The sequence below is a fragment of the Budorcas taxicolor genome, chromosome 7, assembly GCF_023091745.1.
Source record: "Budorcas taxicolor isolate Tak-1 chromosome 7, Takin1.1, whole genome shotgun sequence".
In the NCBI taxonomy this organism is placed as follows: Eukaryota; Metazoa; Chordata; class Mammalia; order Artiodactyla; family Bovidae; genus Budorcas; species Budorcas taxicolor.
The window spans coordinates 2,397,180-2,410,083 of record NC_068916.1 but is presented as its reverse complement, the minus strand read 5'-3'; the positions used below and the strand labels follow the sequence as shown (position 1 = coordinate 2,410,083).

The 12,904-nt window shown below is 41.2% G+C and overlaps 1 protein-coding gene across 1 annotated transcript; it reads left to right on the top strand.

Annotated features, from left to right (window-relative positions):
• The first annotated feature begins 6,438 nt into the window (after positions 1 to 6,438).
• On the top strand, positions 6,439 to 7,650 carry LOC128050335 (nuclear envelope pore membrane protein POM 121-like). The gene has a single exon (XM_052642559.1). It carries the CDS (start codon positions 6,439 to 6,441, stop codon positions 7,648 to 7,650), a length of 1,212 nt encoding a protein of 403 aa, XP_052498519.1.
• The last annotated feature ends 5,254 nt before the right edge of the window (positions 7,651 to 12,904 follow it).

The window sequence follows — 12,904 nt, the reverse complement described above, 5'->3', positions numbered from 1 at the left end:
CCTCATGGACTGCAGCCTACCAGGCTCCTCTGCCCATGGGATTTTCTGGGCAAGAGTACTGGAATGGGGTGCCATTGCCTTCTCTGGCCCCTATGTCTATAGTCTCAGGCTAAATGCAGCTATTTAATTCAATGCACCTGTGACTGCTGGAGCCCATTCCCTTTCTATTCTTTGGTCACACAGCCCCGGGTGTTCTGCTTTGGTTTTGGGCCCTGCTCTGCTTATATAGGAGAAGGCAATGGCACCCCACTCCAGTACTCTTGCTTGGAAAATCCCATGGATGGAGGAGCCTGGTAGGCTGCAGTCTATGGGGTCGCTAAGAGTTGGGCATGACTGAGTGACTTCACTTTCACTTTTCACTTTCATGCATTGAAGAAGGACATGGCAACCCACTCCAGTGTTCTTGCCTGGAGAATCCCAAGGACGGGGGAGCCTGGTGGGCTGTTGTCTATGGGGTCGCACAGAGTTGGACACGACTGAAGTGACTTAGTAGTAGCTGCTTATATATCACCCTCTGGTGATTGTCTTCTGCGAAGTCATGAGCTGGCGAAGGCAGAGGCTTATTAAGGCTCACTTTCTCAGTTGGGCTGGGTAAAGACAGGGGTAGAGAAAGGGGTATTACTGCCACAGTTGGGACATTCTGGAGAATGCCTGCACCAAGTAAAGACCTGCCAGCTGTTGTTACAGCCTGAGCAGGTTGTGTGCTCTCCCAGAGGAATTGGCTCCAGTTGTGGGTCCCTAGGAAGAGTGAAGCTGCTTAGACTCCAAGCAAGATATGGGCAGTAACCTGTGTCTGCTCACAGCCTGGAGGTAGTTGTCATCTCTGGGGTCCTGACTGCACTGTGGCATTTTGTTTACTGCTTCAGGCAGTTTCCCTGGCTTTGGCAATAGTTGTGGCTTGTTTCCTCTTCTGGGGTTGTAAACTGCAGTTGAGGCTAATTCTGCCTGCTGGGAGTCTAACCAGTTTTGCAGGTTTTGTAGACTACCAGTAGGCACTGTGAATGTGGAGAATTAGTATATCCCAGGTGACAAGACCTCTTGCTACTCTGGGATGCTGCCCTTTACTCTTTCAGCTGTTTCACTGCCCACCCCTCCCCACCTCCCACATATTATCCTCATAGCAGCCAACCCTGTTCCTCTCCCTGTGGTCTGAACCTATGCCTGAGCCTCAAAACCCAGTCCCCACAATCTGCTGTGGATGGAGGTATGCTAGTCACTTCTCAGCTGGGAAGTGTTTCTAGGCAAAGAACACCATAGTGTGTTCTCTGTTTTGCCTTCTGAGTATCTATCATTGCACTCCCCTCTGAGGTTCCAAAGCTCCACCTGGCCAGGCCTGTGAGGAGGTTTCCAAGTGTGTGGAAACTTTTCCTCCTTCATGATTCCCTCCCTGGGTCACAGTCCTCATTCTGAAACCATGTCTACTTTTTAATCTTGATCTTTTGCCCTACCTCATTGTAAGCAGATTGGATTGCCTTTTTGGATGTTCAGGGTCTTCTACTAGCATTCAAAAGTTGTTTTGTACAAGTTGTTCCATTTCAGATGAATTTTCAATCAGTTTGTGGGGAGGAAGGGGATCACTTTGTCTTAATGGAAAATTCTTAAAGAGATGGGAATTACCAGACCACCTTACCTGCCTCCTGAGAAATCTGTATGCAGGTCAAGAAGCAACAGTTAGAACCAGACATGGAACAACAGACTGGTTCAAAATTGGAAGAGGAGTATGTCAAGGCTGTATATTGTCACCCTGCTTTTTTAACTTACATACAGAGTATGTCATGCGAAATGCTGGGCTGGATGAAGTACAAGCTGGAATTAAGGTTATTGGGACAAATATCAACAGCCTCAGATATGCAGATGATACCACCTAATGGTGTAAAGCAAAGAGGAACTAAAGAGCCTCTTGATGTGGATGAAAGAGGTGAATGAAAAAGTGGTTTAAAACTCAACATTCAAAAAACTAAGATAATGGCACCCGGTCCCATCACTTCAAGGCAAATAGATGGGGAAACAATGGAAACAGTGACAGGCTTTATTTTCTTGGGCTCCAAAATCACTGTGGATGGCGACAGCAGCCATGAAATTAAATGACACTTGATCCTTCAAAGAAGAGCTATGACAGACTTGGACAGTGTATTTAAAAGAAGAGCCATCACTTTGCTGACAAAAGTCTATATAGTCAAAGCTATGGTTTTTCCAGTAGTCATGTATGGATATGAGCGCTGGACCATAAAGAAGGCTGAGCACCAAAGAATTGATGCTTTTGAATTGTGATGCTGGAGAAAACTCTTGAGAGTCCCTTGGACTGCAAGGAGATCAAACTATTCAACCCTAAAGGAAATCAACACTGAATATTCACTCGAAGGACAGATGCTGAAACTTCAGCTCCAAGTTGAAGTTCTAATCAGGCCACCTGATGCAAAGAGCTGACTCACTGGGAAAGACCCTGATGCTGAGAAAGAATGAGGGCAGAAGAAGAAGGGGGTAACAGAGGATTAGATGGTCAGATGGTATCACCAACTCAATAGACATGAGTTTGAGCAAACTCCATGAGATGGTGAAGGACAGGGAAGCCAGGTGTGCTGGAGTCCATGGGGTCACAAATAGTCAGACACAACTTAGTGTGACTGAACAACAATGACAAACCTATAGATAGCATCATAATCAACAGTGAAAAGCTGAAAGTGTTCCCTTTAATATCAGGAACAGGACAAAGATATCTACTCTTGATACTTTTATTCAATGTAGTTTTGGACGTCCTAACTACAGAAACCAGAGAAGGAAAAGAAGTAAAGGGACTCCAAATTGGAAAAGAGGTTAAACTGTCACAGTTTGCATAACATGTACATGTACATAGAAGATCTGAAAGATGCTACCAGAAAACTACTGGAACTCATTAAAGAATTTGGTAAAGTCACAGGTTACAAAATTAATACAGAGAAATCTGCTGCATTTCAATACACTAACAATGAAAGATCAGAAAGAGAAATTCAAGAAGAAATTCCATTTATGATCCATCAGAAAGAATAAAATACCTAGGAATAAATCTACCTCAGGAGACAAAAGACCTGTACTCCAAAAACCATAAGATGCTGATGAAAGAAACCAAAGAAGACATAAACAAATGGAAAGATATACCATGTTCACAGATTGGAAGAATCAGTATTGTCAAAATGACTATACTACCCAAGGCAGTCTAGAGATTCAATGCAATCCCTGTCAAATTATAATGGCATTTTTCACAGAACTAGAACAAAAATCTCAAAATTTGTATGGAGACACAAAAGACCCTGAATAGCCAAAGCAATAAATAGAGCTCGAGGAATCAGCCATCCTGGCTTCAGACTATATTACAAAGCTACAGTAATCAAAACAGCATGGTATTGGCACAAAAATAGAAATATAGATCAATGTTGCAGGATAAAAAACTTTGAAATAAGCCCATGCACCTATGGCAAATTAATCTATGACACCAATGACAGAGGTGGCAAGACTACACAATGTTGGAAAGATTGTCTCTTCAACAAATGGTGCTTGGAAAACTGGACAGCTACCTGTAAAAAATGAAATTAGATCATTCTTTAACTCCAAACACAAAAATAAGCTCAAAATGGATTAAAGACCTAAAATTGAGACCAGATACTATAAATTTCCTCAAGAAAAATAGGGGCAGAACACTCTCTGACATAAATCACAGCATCATTTTTTCGATCTGTCTTCCAGAATACTGGAGAATAAAACAAAAATAAACAAATGGGACCTACTTAAACTTAAAAGCTGTTGCATAGCAAAAGAAACAATAAATGAAATGAAAAGACCACCTAGAGATTGGGAGAAAATATTTGCAAATGATGTGACTGATAAGGGGTTAGTCTCCAAAATTTACAAACAGCTCATGATGCTTAATGGCATCAAAACAAACCAATACAATATTGTAAGGTGAAAAAAAAAAAACTAAAAAAAAAGCTAAAAAATAAACAAATAAAATGAAAACAAACAAACAAACAAACCCACTCACAAAATGGGCATAAGACCTAAATAGATATTTCCTCCAAAGAAGACATACAGAAGGCCAATAGACACATGAAAAGATGTTCAACATCTCTAAGTATTAGAGAAATGAAAGTCAAGACTACAATGAAATATCACCTCATATAAGCCAGAATGGTTATCAACAAAAAACTCACAAAGAATAAATGCTGGAGAGAAGGTAACTCTCCTGTGCTGTTGGTGGGAATGTAAATTGATACAGCCACTATGGAGAACAGTATGGAGGTTCCTCATAAAGCTAAAAGTAGAGCTACCATATGACCCTGAAATCCCACTCTTGGACATATATCCAGAGAAAAAGCATGATCCAAAAGGACGCGTACATCCCAATGTTCATTGCAGCACTGTTTACAATAGCCAAGACATGGAATCAACCTAAATGTCCATTGACAGAGGAATGGATAAAGGAATGGATAAAGATTCCATTGTACATACACATAATGGAATATTACTCAGACATTGTAAAGAATGAAATAAAGCCATTTGCAGCAATGTGAATGGACCTAGAGCATATCATACTGAGTGAAGTAAGTCAAAGAAGGAGAAATATTGTATGACTCCCTTTATATGCAAAATCTAAAATGACATGATACAGATGAACTTACAAAGCAGAAAGAGACTCACAGACTTAGAGAACGAATTTATGGTTGCTGGGAGGAAGGGATAATTAGAGAGACTGGGATGAACATTACACACTGCTATATTTCAAATGGATAACCAACAAAGAGCTAGTGTATAGCATATGAAACCCTCTGCTCAATGTTATGTGGCAGTCTGAATGGGAGGGAAGTTTGGGGAGAATATATATGTATGGCTGAGTCCCTTAGCTATTCATCTGAAATGATCACAACCTTATTAATAGGCTACACCCCAATACAAAATACAAAGTTAAAAAAATTAATGGTTGAAAAACTCCTTTAGAAAATTTTTATTGGATAACAAATTTTAATGTGTCTATTATTAAGATTTATTTCTTTAACTGAGGAATGGATGACCTTCAAATACCTGGAATAATTCCATTCATATTGTGGTAGTATATCCACCCATCATGAAATTTTCTCTTGTTTCATTTTTAAAAGGACCTTGAAGCACAGCAGACAGATAAAAAACATTGGGAGGTTGTCAATATTGTTAATTTTTTTTCTGCATAAAGATGAAAGTCAAACTCCTGAATTTTATAACCCACTAGAATATTTAGTTAAAGTATAGCCCTTTGGATGCTGGTTACACAAAATCATACTTCCCTTCTCTGCTTGCTGAGCACAGCACTGACTGGAATAACTCCTTTGAAAAACCACCTGGTCTAGTAAAATGTCAAGCATCATTCACTAAATGATGATAATCCAAAATAAGGCAAAATGATTTCAAAATAAAACAAAAAACAACCAAATCAAAGTGAGTGTAGCTATGAAAACATCAGATTTTTAAATAGCCTGAGTATTCTAATGTATTCACCTTTCAACTATACTAATTGCAGTCAGAATACTTATAGAGAGCCAAATTCTGGGTTCTAATTTGAATTGCCAGGTCCCTTCTCCCATCCATAGACACAGACTTACTGAAAAGGAATGACACAAAGCCCTACAGCATCTGCTGAGGGGCAGAAAGCAAAGATTAGGGTCATGGCAAAGTACGACCTTCAAAATTCAAGTTTAAGTCCCAGATAACACTGCTCCTGGGTATAGAGCTGTCTAAAAAGATACCAATTCTCTACTTCTGGTCATTGTAAACTGTTTTGGAAACCTTACTTTCCAGGGGAGGAGGATGGGGTGGGGTATCAGAAAAGTCAGATTCACGGGAAAGGAAACAGGATGGGGAGCATCCACTCTGGCTTCCCGCGTCCAGCTGGTTCCCTCCTGCAGTCTTGGACACCTGGGTGGCTATGCCCCCAGGATCTCGGTGGCACGGGGTCAGAACGGCTTTCCCCTAGGGCATCCGGTGCTGACCCCGGAGATGCAGCATAGAGTGGGCGCTGCTGAGCCCGGAGCCATTAGGTTTGGGGAAGACTGCCAGTCACCTTCCCGCGACGGAGCTGGAGCCTGGTTGCGGGAAGTGCGGCTGCGCCCAGGGAGCCGGTACTCCAGGCGCCAACACCTGCGCCCCGCCGACACCGGCGCCCCGAGACACCTGCGTCCCACCGACATCTGCGCCCCGCAGACACCTGCGCCCCGCCGACACCTACGCCGCATCCGGCAGGAAGCACCCGGGTGCGCTTACCCCTCCCTCGTGCAGGCCTAAGCGTCCCCTTTCTTCGCTCACGCGTTCCAACGACGCGTCACAGGCACCACCCAACAGTAAGCGCTTTGCCTGGCACCCCTTAGGCAGCTAACGGAAATCTCTCTGAGCCACTAGACTCCATTTGAGGGTCCCGACAGTGCAGAATTGCGCCTCATGGGCGGTTACCTTAGCCGGCCTCGCCCTCGCCCGTCGTCACCTGCTCTGCCGGGCGGGGACCAGCCAGAGAGCCCCGAGCGCCTCGGGCCCGCGCACACCGCCAGCCGTGTTCCCCCAGCTTGCCGGGTTCACTCGGGGGCCCCAACTCTGGACCTGGCTCGCAGGCTGTCCTTTGAGGGTCTCATGGCTTCACCCCGTCGTCGTCTGTACCGTCGCGGGTTTGTCCTAGTCCATCGGCGGCAATATTCAATCCAGCAAGCCCGGTGTTTATTCTGGGGTTTTTTTCGCTCTGTGCCCCGGAGTGGCCATCAGAAGCCATTGCCGTCTGCTTGCAGTTCCAACATTTTCTACACCTCAGTAATCCTGAGGATGGCATCCGCAAAGGGCAAAGTGACGCTCCGTTTGCCTCTGAAGCAGACAGTCATCTGTACATGGTCTTCATTTTCTGTTCACCTCCCAAACCTTTGTGTAAAGGAGATTCTGGTGAGGGCCCTAGAAGAGAGTGGTCAACTGAGAGGAAAGGAAGAGAAGGACCTGACAGCCTTGGCTGAGAGCAGAAAGGGGCTAGCAAAGCAAAAGAAAGAGCACTCAGCCCAGGAGAGTCAGGATAAACAGAGAAGGGGCTCGAATCCAGGTGGGAATGCACAGTCCGCGTTTAGACGCCTCATGATCAACGGGGTCCTCTCTTCCTTTGTGCCCAGGCCTGGACCTCTGGTTCTCTGTTCCAAGAGCTCGGAAGATATCCTGATTAGGAAATCCCAGACCTACTTTTTGAGTTCACGCAGCAAACGAAATGCCATCACCAGTTCATACAGCTCCACAAGAGGTTTCCCACAGCTCCAGAGGAGTGGTCCAGGCGCAGCCGGACTCCTGGGCCCAGAGTCATCACATCTTCATGAGCTCTCAGAGAAAACCAGCGAGGAAGGCCATCGGCCTAACCCTTCAGCCTCAATGGAACCTCAGAGGAAGATCGAGGATGAAAAAATTGCAGATGGCCACTTAAGGAAGAAACAAAACTTAAATTGGTCACAGTCATCTGACAGTTCCAGGCCCCGCAAACGCAAGATTCCTCTGCTGCTACCCACCAGGCGAAATGGCCCACTGATCCTTCCCCCACCCCTCCAGATAGGTTATCCAGTCACTGCTGAAGACCTTGACCTAGAGAAGAGAGCTGCAATCCAGTGGATTAACAACGTCTTGGAGGGGTAAGACTGAAACCATCTAGTCTGCAGAACCCCTCAGCCTTCTATTCTGCCAGCTCCCAGCTCTAATTCACAGTGGAGGGGCTTCTGGAAGATATAAAGCTTCCCAGGCCCAGTGGCCTTCTTTTAGTTGGTTGGAGTAGCCGTCTCTATGAGATATCTTGTCTTGGTTTTCCCTGTTTGTCTTGCTCCACTTGGCTTAAAAAATTGGTTCCATTTTCCTGGCCCACCAGGGCCTGTTCCCCAGTACTTTGCTGCTTGGCCCCTCAGTGGTTCCTTGGAGAAGCAGTGCAAGACCATCAGAGTCCAGCTTTGCTCTTGAGGGAACCCAGAGTGCTGCTCCTGTGAGCCCATTCCCCTACCAAGTCAGTTCTCTCCAGAGAGACAACATAACATTCTTCTCATCTTTCTGTCAGAAGTGCACCTGGAACTTGGGCAGCTGGAGGTTGTTAGTCTGGCCTGACCCAGTGTCAGCATCCTTGCAGCAGCAGAGGGAAGCTTTGAACCAGTTTCCCTCCAGGCAGGAGCAAGCAGGATGCCCACTGCTGCAATCGTTGCCTTTTCCTGCCATCATTTTCTTAACTGGGGCCTGGTTCGTCTTTCTTAAAATCTCTATATTCTCTCTCTGAACATTTGGTACCACATAGATACTCAGTTGATGAACAAAGTCATATATGTTGCATACATATAGTCACATGTATTTATACATGTCATTTATATATTAATATAGTCGTATAATATATATTATGTGTATGTGAAGTGAAAGTCAGTCATGTTCGACTCTTTGTGACCCCATGGACTATAGAGTCCATGAAATTCTCTAGGCCAGAATACTGGAGTGGGTAGCCTTTCCCTTCTCCAGGGGATCTTCCCAACCCAGGGATCAAACCCAGGTCTCCTGCATTGCAGGCAGATTCTTTAGCAGCTGAGCCACAAGGGAAGCCTGTATTATGTGTATATGTATATACGTATGTATATATTATATATAACTTATGAGAATACATAGTTCATATACATCATATATTAAATATGTATAATATATATGTATATTGTTTAGTCCGTCTGTCCTGTCCGACTCTTTCGTGACACCACAGACTGTAGGCTGCCAGGCTCAATCTGTCCATGGGATTTTCCAGGCAAGAACACTGGAGTGGGTTGCCATTTCCTTCTCCATATATGTATATATGTATGTATAATATTAGTATATGATTATATTCATAATAATCAATATTTAATATATGCAATGTTACACACTCATATGTAATATGTGTTAATATGACCATGTACATTACATATGTGTTTATAACATATATGTTTGTGTTTAATACATTATGTATAGAATACATAATGTGAATTACATTACATATAATAGTATGTATTGAATACATATATGATCTTTGCTAATTTATCAAGTATTCCTGCCTGTGCTTTTTGAATTCACAGTGAAGGAAGAAGTGACTAGTATGAGTGGCCAGACTTTTAACTCTAGGTTTTCTGTGGCCCAGTCGGAAAAGCTGGAACCACTTTATGTCTCTAGATGCTGAGTCCTGATTTCTGTTTTGAAAAGGCACTTGCCTTTTTTCTCTCTGCTTGTCATCTGCCCACTTGACTTCACTATGGGTTCGATCATGCCTAGTGTATGTTAAGAAATTACTTGTGACAACTTTAGTTTTTAAAAAGGAATTGAATTTGATATAATTTTAGACTTACAAGAATAGTAGAGAGAATCCCCAACTAGTCTTCACTGAAATTCTCCTAATGTTAATATCTTACAGAACAGTTATTGAAACCAGGAAATTAACATTGTTGCAATGCTATTAGCTAAACTTCAGACTTTAAACATATTTCCTCATTTTTCCAGTAAAATTTTCTTTCTGTGACAGTATAATCCCACATTTCATTTAGTTGCCATGTCTCCTTAGTTTCCTCCAAACTGTGACCATTACTCTATCTTAATGTCTTCTGTGACCTTAATACATTTGTAGAGTACCAGTTAAGTATTTTGTAGAATTTTCCTCAATTTGGATTTGTCTGCTGTTTTATCATGAGTACATTGAGGTTTTGAATTTTTAAGAGAAAATCACACACTTGTGATGTGTCATCCTCAGCACATGGGAAATGTTAATCTTGATCACAGTTAAAGTGGTGTCTGGCCAGGGTCCTCCTCTGAATAGCTACTATTTCTCTCTAGTACATATTTAAGAGGGTCTTACGTTGATGTGACACAGAAATCCTGTTAATCCTTAAACTTTCACCACTAATTTTGCCATCATCAGTGGATCTTGCCTGTAGCAATTATCATTGTGGTGTTCCATGGTGATTTTATATCTTTCTTGTTCTACATTCTATTAGAATTATTCTCCGAGGCAGAGTTCTCTGCATTTATATATTCAGTCACTTATATCTGTATGGTCTCATCAATATTTCTTTTATTATTTGGGCTATGTCTAATATGATCACTGTTAATTTTATTGCTCACATTGTTCCAGATTTGATCATTATGAGTTCTTTCAGATTAGCTCCTGAGTCCTTTAAAATGCCTGCATCTCCCTCCCCACTTGTCCCAAGGATTCCTTGGGATTCCTTTACCTTTTAGCCCCATAAGGTATTCCAGAATTATCTTATATTTTACCTGCTCCAGTTCTGGAGTCAACCACTCTTCTAAGAAGCTTTGGTTCATTTTATTGGAGAAGAAATTAAAAAAAATCTGGGCATTCAGGTGTTGTTATGGCTACTAGGGAATCTTTGTTTCTAAGTCCTCTCAACAGACAGAATTGGAAATGTATGTTCCCATTTATACACTTGTATCTATTTCTGTATGCTGTGTGTGTGTGTACATGTGTGTGTGTGCAAAAGAGGTAATACTGATACCTCTGACTAATGTAGTGCACAGTCAGGGTTCATCTTAGAAATGTTCCCCTTTGCTTATGTGTAACTTCTTTAACAGTTTCTCCAGAGAAATCTGGTCTAATTATAATTTTAATTACTTATTCGTTCAATCCAGAATGCACATAGTTTCACAACTGGAAGCCCTGTGAGCAGCTCACCGAAGTGTTCATGTACAGTTCTTTCTGTATATAGCCTTGCAGCATCCAGGCAAACATTGCTTTTAAAAACTACCTGGTTTAGCTTCTTTCAGCAACTGTGCAGTGAGGTTATGTGTACCACATTTAGATTCACTTGTCATTGTCTACATTCCATTTTGGGCTCCTGCAACAACCTGGTTGGTTTTAATTTTCAAAGTGAACTCAAGTCATTGTGGTATAAAATTTGTTTACATTTTTTGAGTATTTTTGTGTCTGTATTCATGAGTGATGCTGATCTGAAATTTTCTTTTCTTGTGATGTCTTTATCTGATTTTGGTATCAAAAAATACTGCCCATACAGAGTGAGTTGGGAAGGCTTCCTTCCTCTACTTATAGAAAGGGTGGTACAATTTTTTCTTAAAATATTTGGGAGGATTAACCAATGAAGCCATTTGGGCACAGGTTTTTATTTCTGGGAAAATTTTCAATCATTAATTCAATCTCTTGTTATAGGTCTAAGGTTTTCTAATTCTTCTTGAGTCAGTTTCAGTAACTGGTCACTTTCTGGAGACTTTGCCTACTTCATCTAAGTTGTATAATTTATTGGCATGAAATTGTGCTATTTTCTTATAACTCTAATATCTCTAATGTAGGAGATGATATCCTTTCTTGAATTCCTAATTTTGTTAATCATTGTCTTCTCTCTGTATCTCTTTCTCTCTTATTCTTGCCCTTTCTCTCTTTCACTGTGGCTAAAAATTTATAAATTGTGTTGATTTTTTAAAAAAGTCCATCTTTGTGCTTTTCGTTTTGTCCAATTTGCTGTTTTCTATTTCTATTTTAGGCTCTAATCTTTACTGTTTCTTTCATTCTTCTTCTTTTAGGTTTGATTTTCTCTTCTTTTACTATTTCTTAAATTGAAAGACTAGGGTATGGATTTGAAAGTTCTCTCTAATAAACTTTTAAATGATGTAATTGATATAACATGCACAGAGGAGCCTGGCAGGCTACAGTTCATGGGGTCGCAAAGAGTAGGACACAACTGGGCAGCTAACACTTTTACTTTCACTTATGCAAATTTAAGGTATAAACTTAATATTGATTTGATACATTTATGTATAGTAATATGGTTCCCATTGTAGTGATGATTAACACCTCCTTCATGTTGTATAACTATCATTTCTTTCTAGTGGTTAGAATTATTAAGATCTGTCTCTTGTCAAGTATGATTACAGTAATACAATATTATTGTCTGTATTCACCATACCGTGCATTAGAATTGTAGAAATTACTGGCTTCTTGTTGCAAATTTGTACCCTTAAATAGCATCTCTCCTATCTCACCACCTCCTAGCTTTTGGTAACCACTATTTTAGTCTCTGGTTTTATGACTTTGGCCTTTTAAGATTACACATATAAGTGATATCATATGGTATTTGTCTTTTCTTGTCTAGTTATTACTTAGCATAATGTCCTCAATGTCCATCCATGTTGTTGCAAAGGTGTACTTCTTACTCATGACTAAAAAATGTCCCCTTGTGTATACACCACATCTTCCTTATCCATTCCTCCTGCAATGGGCATGTGGATTGTTTCCATATCTTGGCTATTATGAATTATACTATAATAAATATCAGAGTACAGATGTCTCTTTGAATCTTGTTTTCATTTCCTTTGAGTATATACCCAGATGTAGGTCTATTTTTATTTTTTTTGGAGAACTTTCATACTGTTTTCCATAATGCATGAACTAGTTTACAGTTCCACCATCAGTATACAAGGATTCCCTTTTCCCCATATCCTAGACCAATACTTGTTATCTCTTGTCTTTTTCATTGAAGTATAGTTGATTTATAATGCTATACTAGTTTCAAGTGTTCAAAATTGGGAAAGGGGTACATCAAAGCTGTATATTGTCACCTTGTTTATTTAACTTACATGCAGAGTTCATCATGTGAAATGCCAGGCTAGATGAAGCACAAGCTGGAATCAAGATTGCCATGAGAAATATCAATAACCACAGATATGAAGATGACACCACCATTATGGCAGAGAGTGAAGAGGAGCTTAAGAGCCTCTTGATGACGGTGAAAACGGAGAGTGAAAAAGCTGGCTTAAAGCTCAACATTCAAAAAGCTAAGATCAGGGTATCTGGTCCCATCACTTCATGGCAAATAGCTAGAGAAAAAAAGGAAACAGTGACAGACTTAATTTTCTTGGGCTCCAGAATCACTGT

Excerpts from the sequence above, each read along its gene's own strand:
- LOC128050335 (XM_052642559.1), top strand. The coding sequence starts at position 6,439 with ATGGGCGGTTACCTTAGCCGGCCTCGCCCTCGCCCGTCGTCACCTGCT.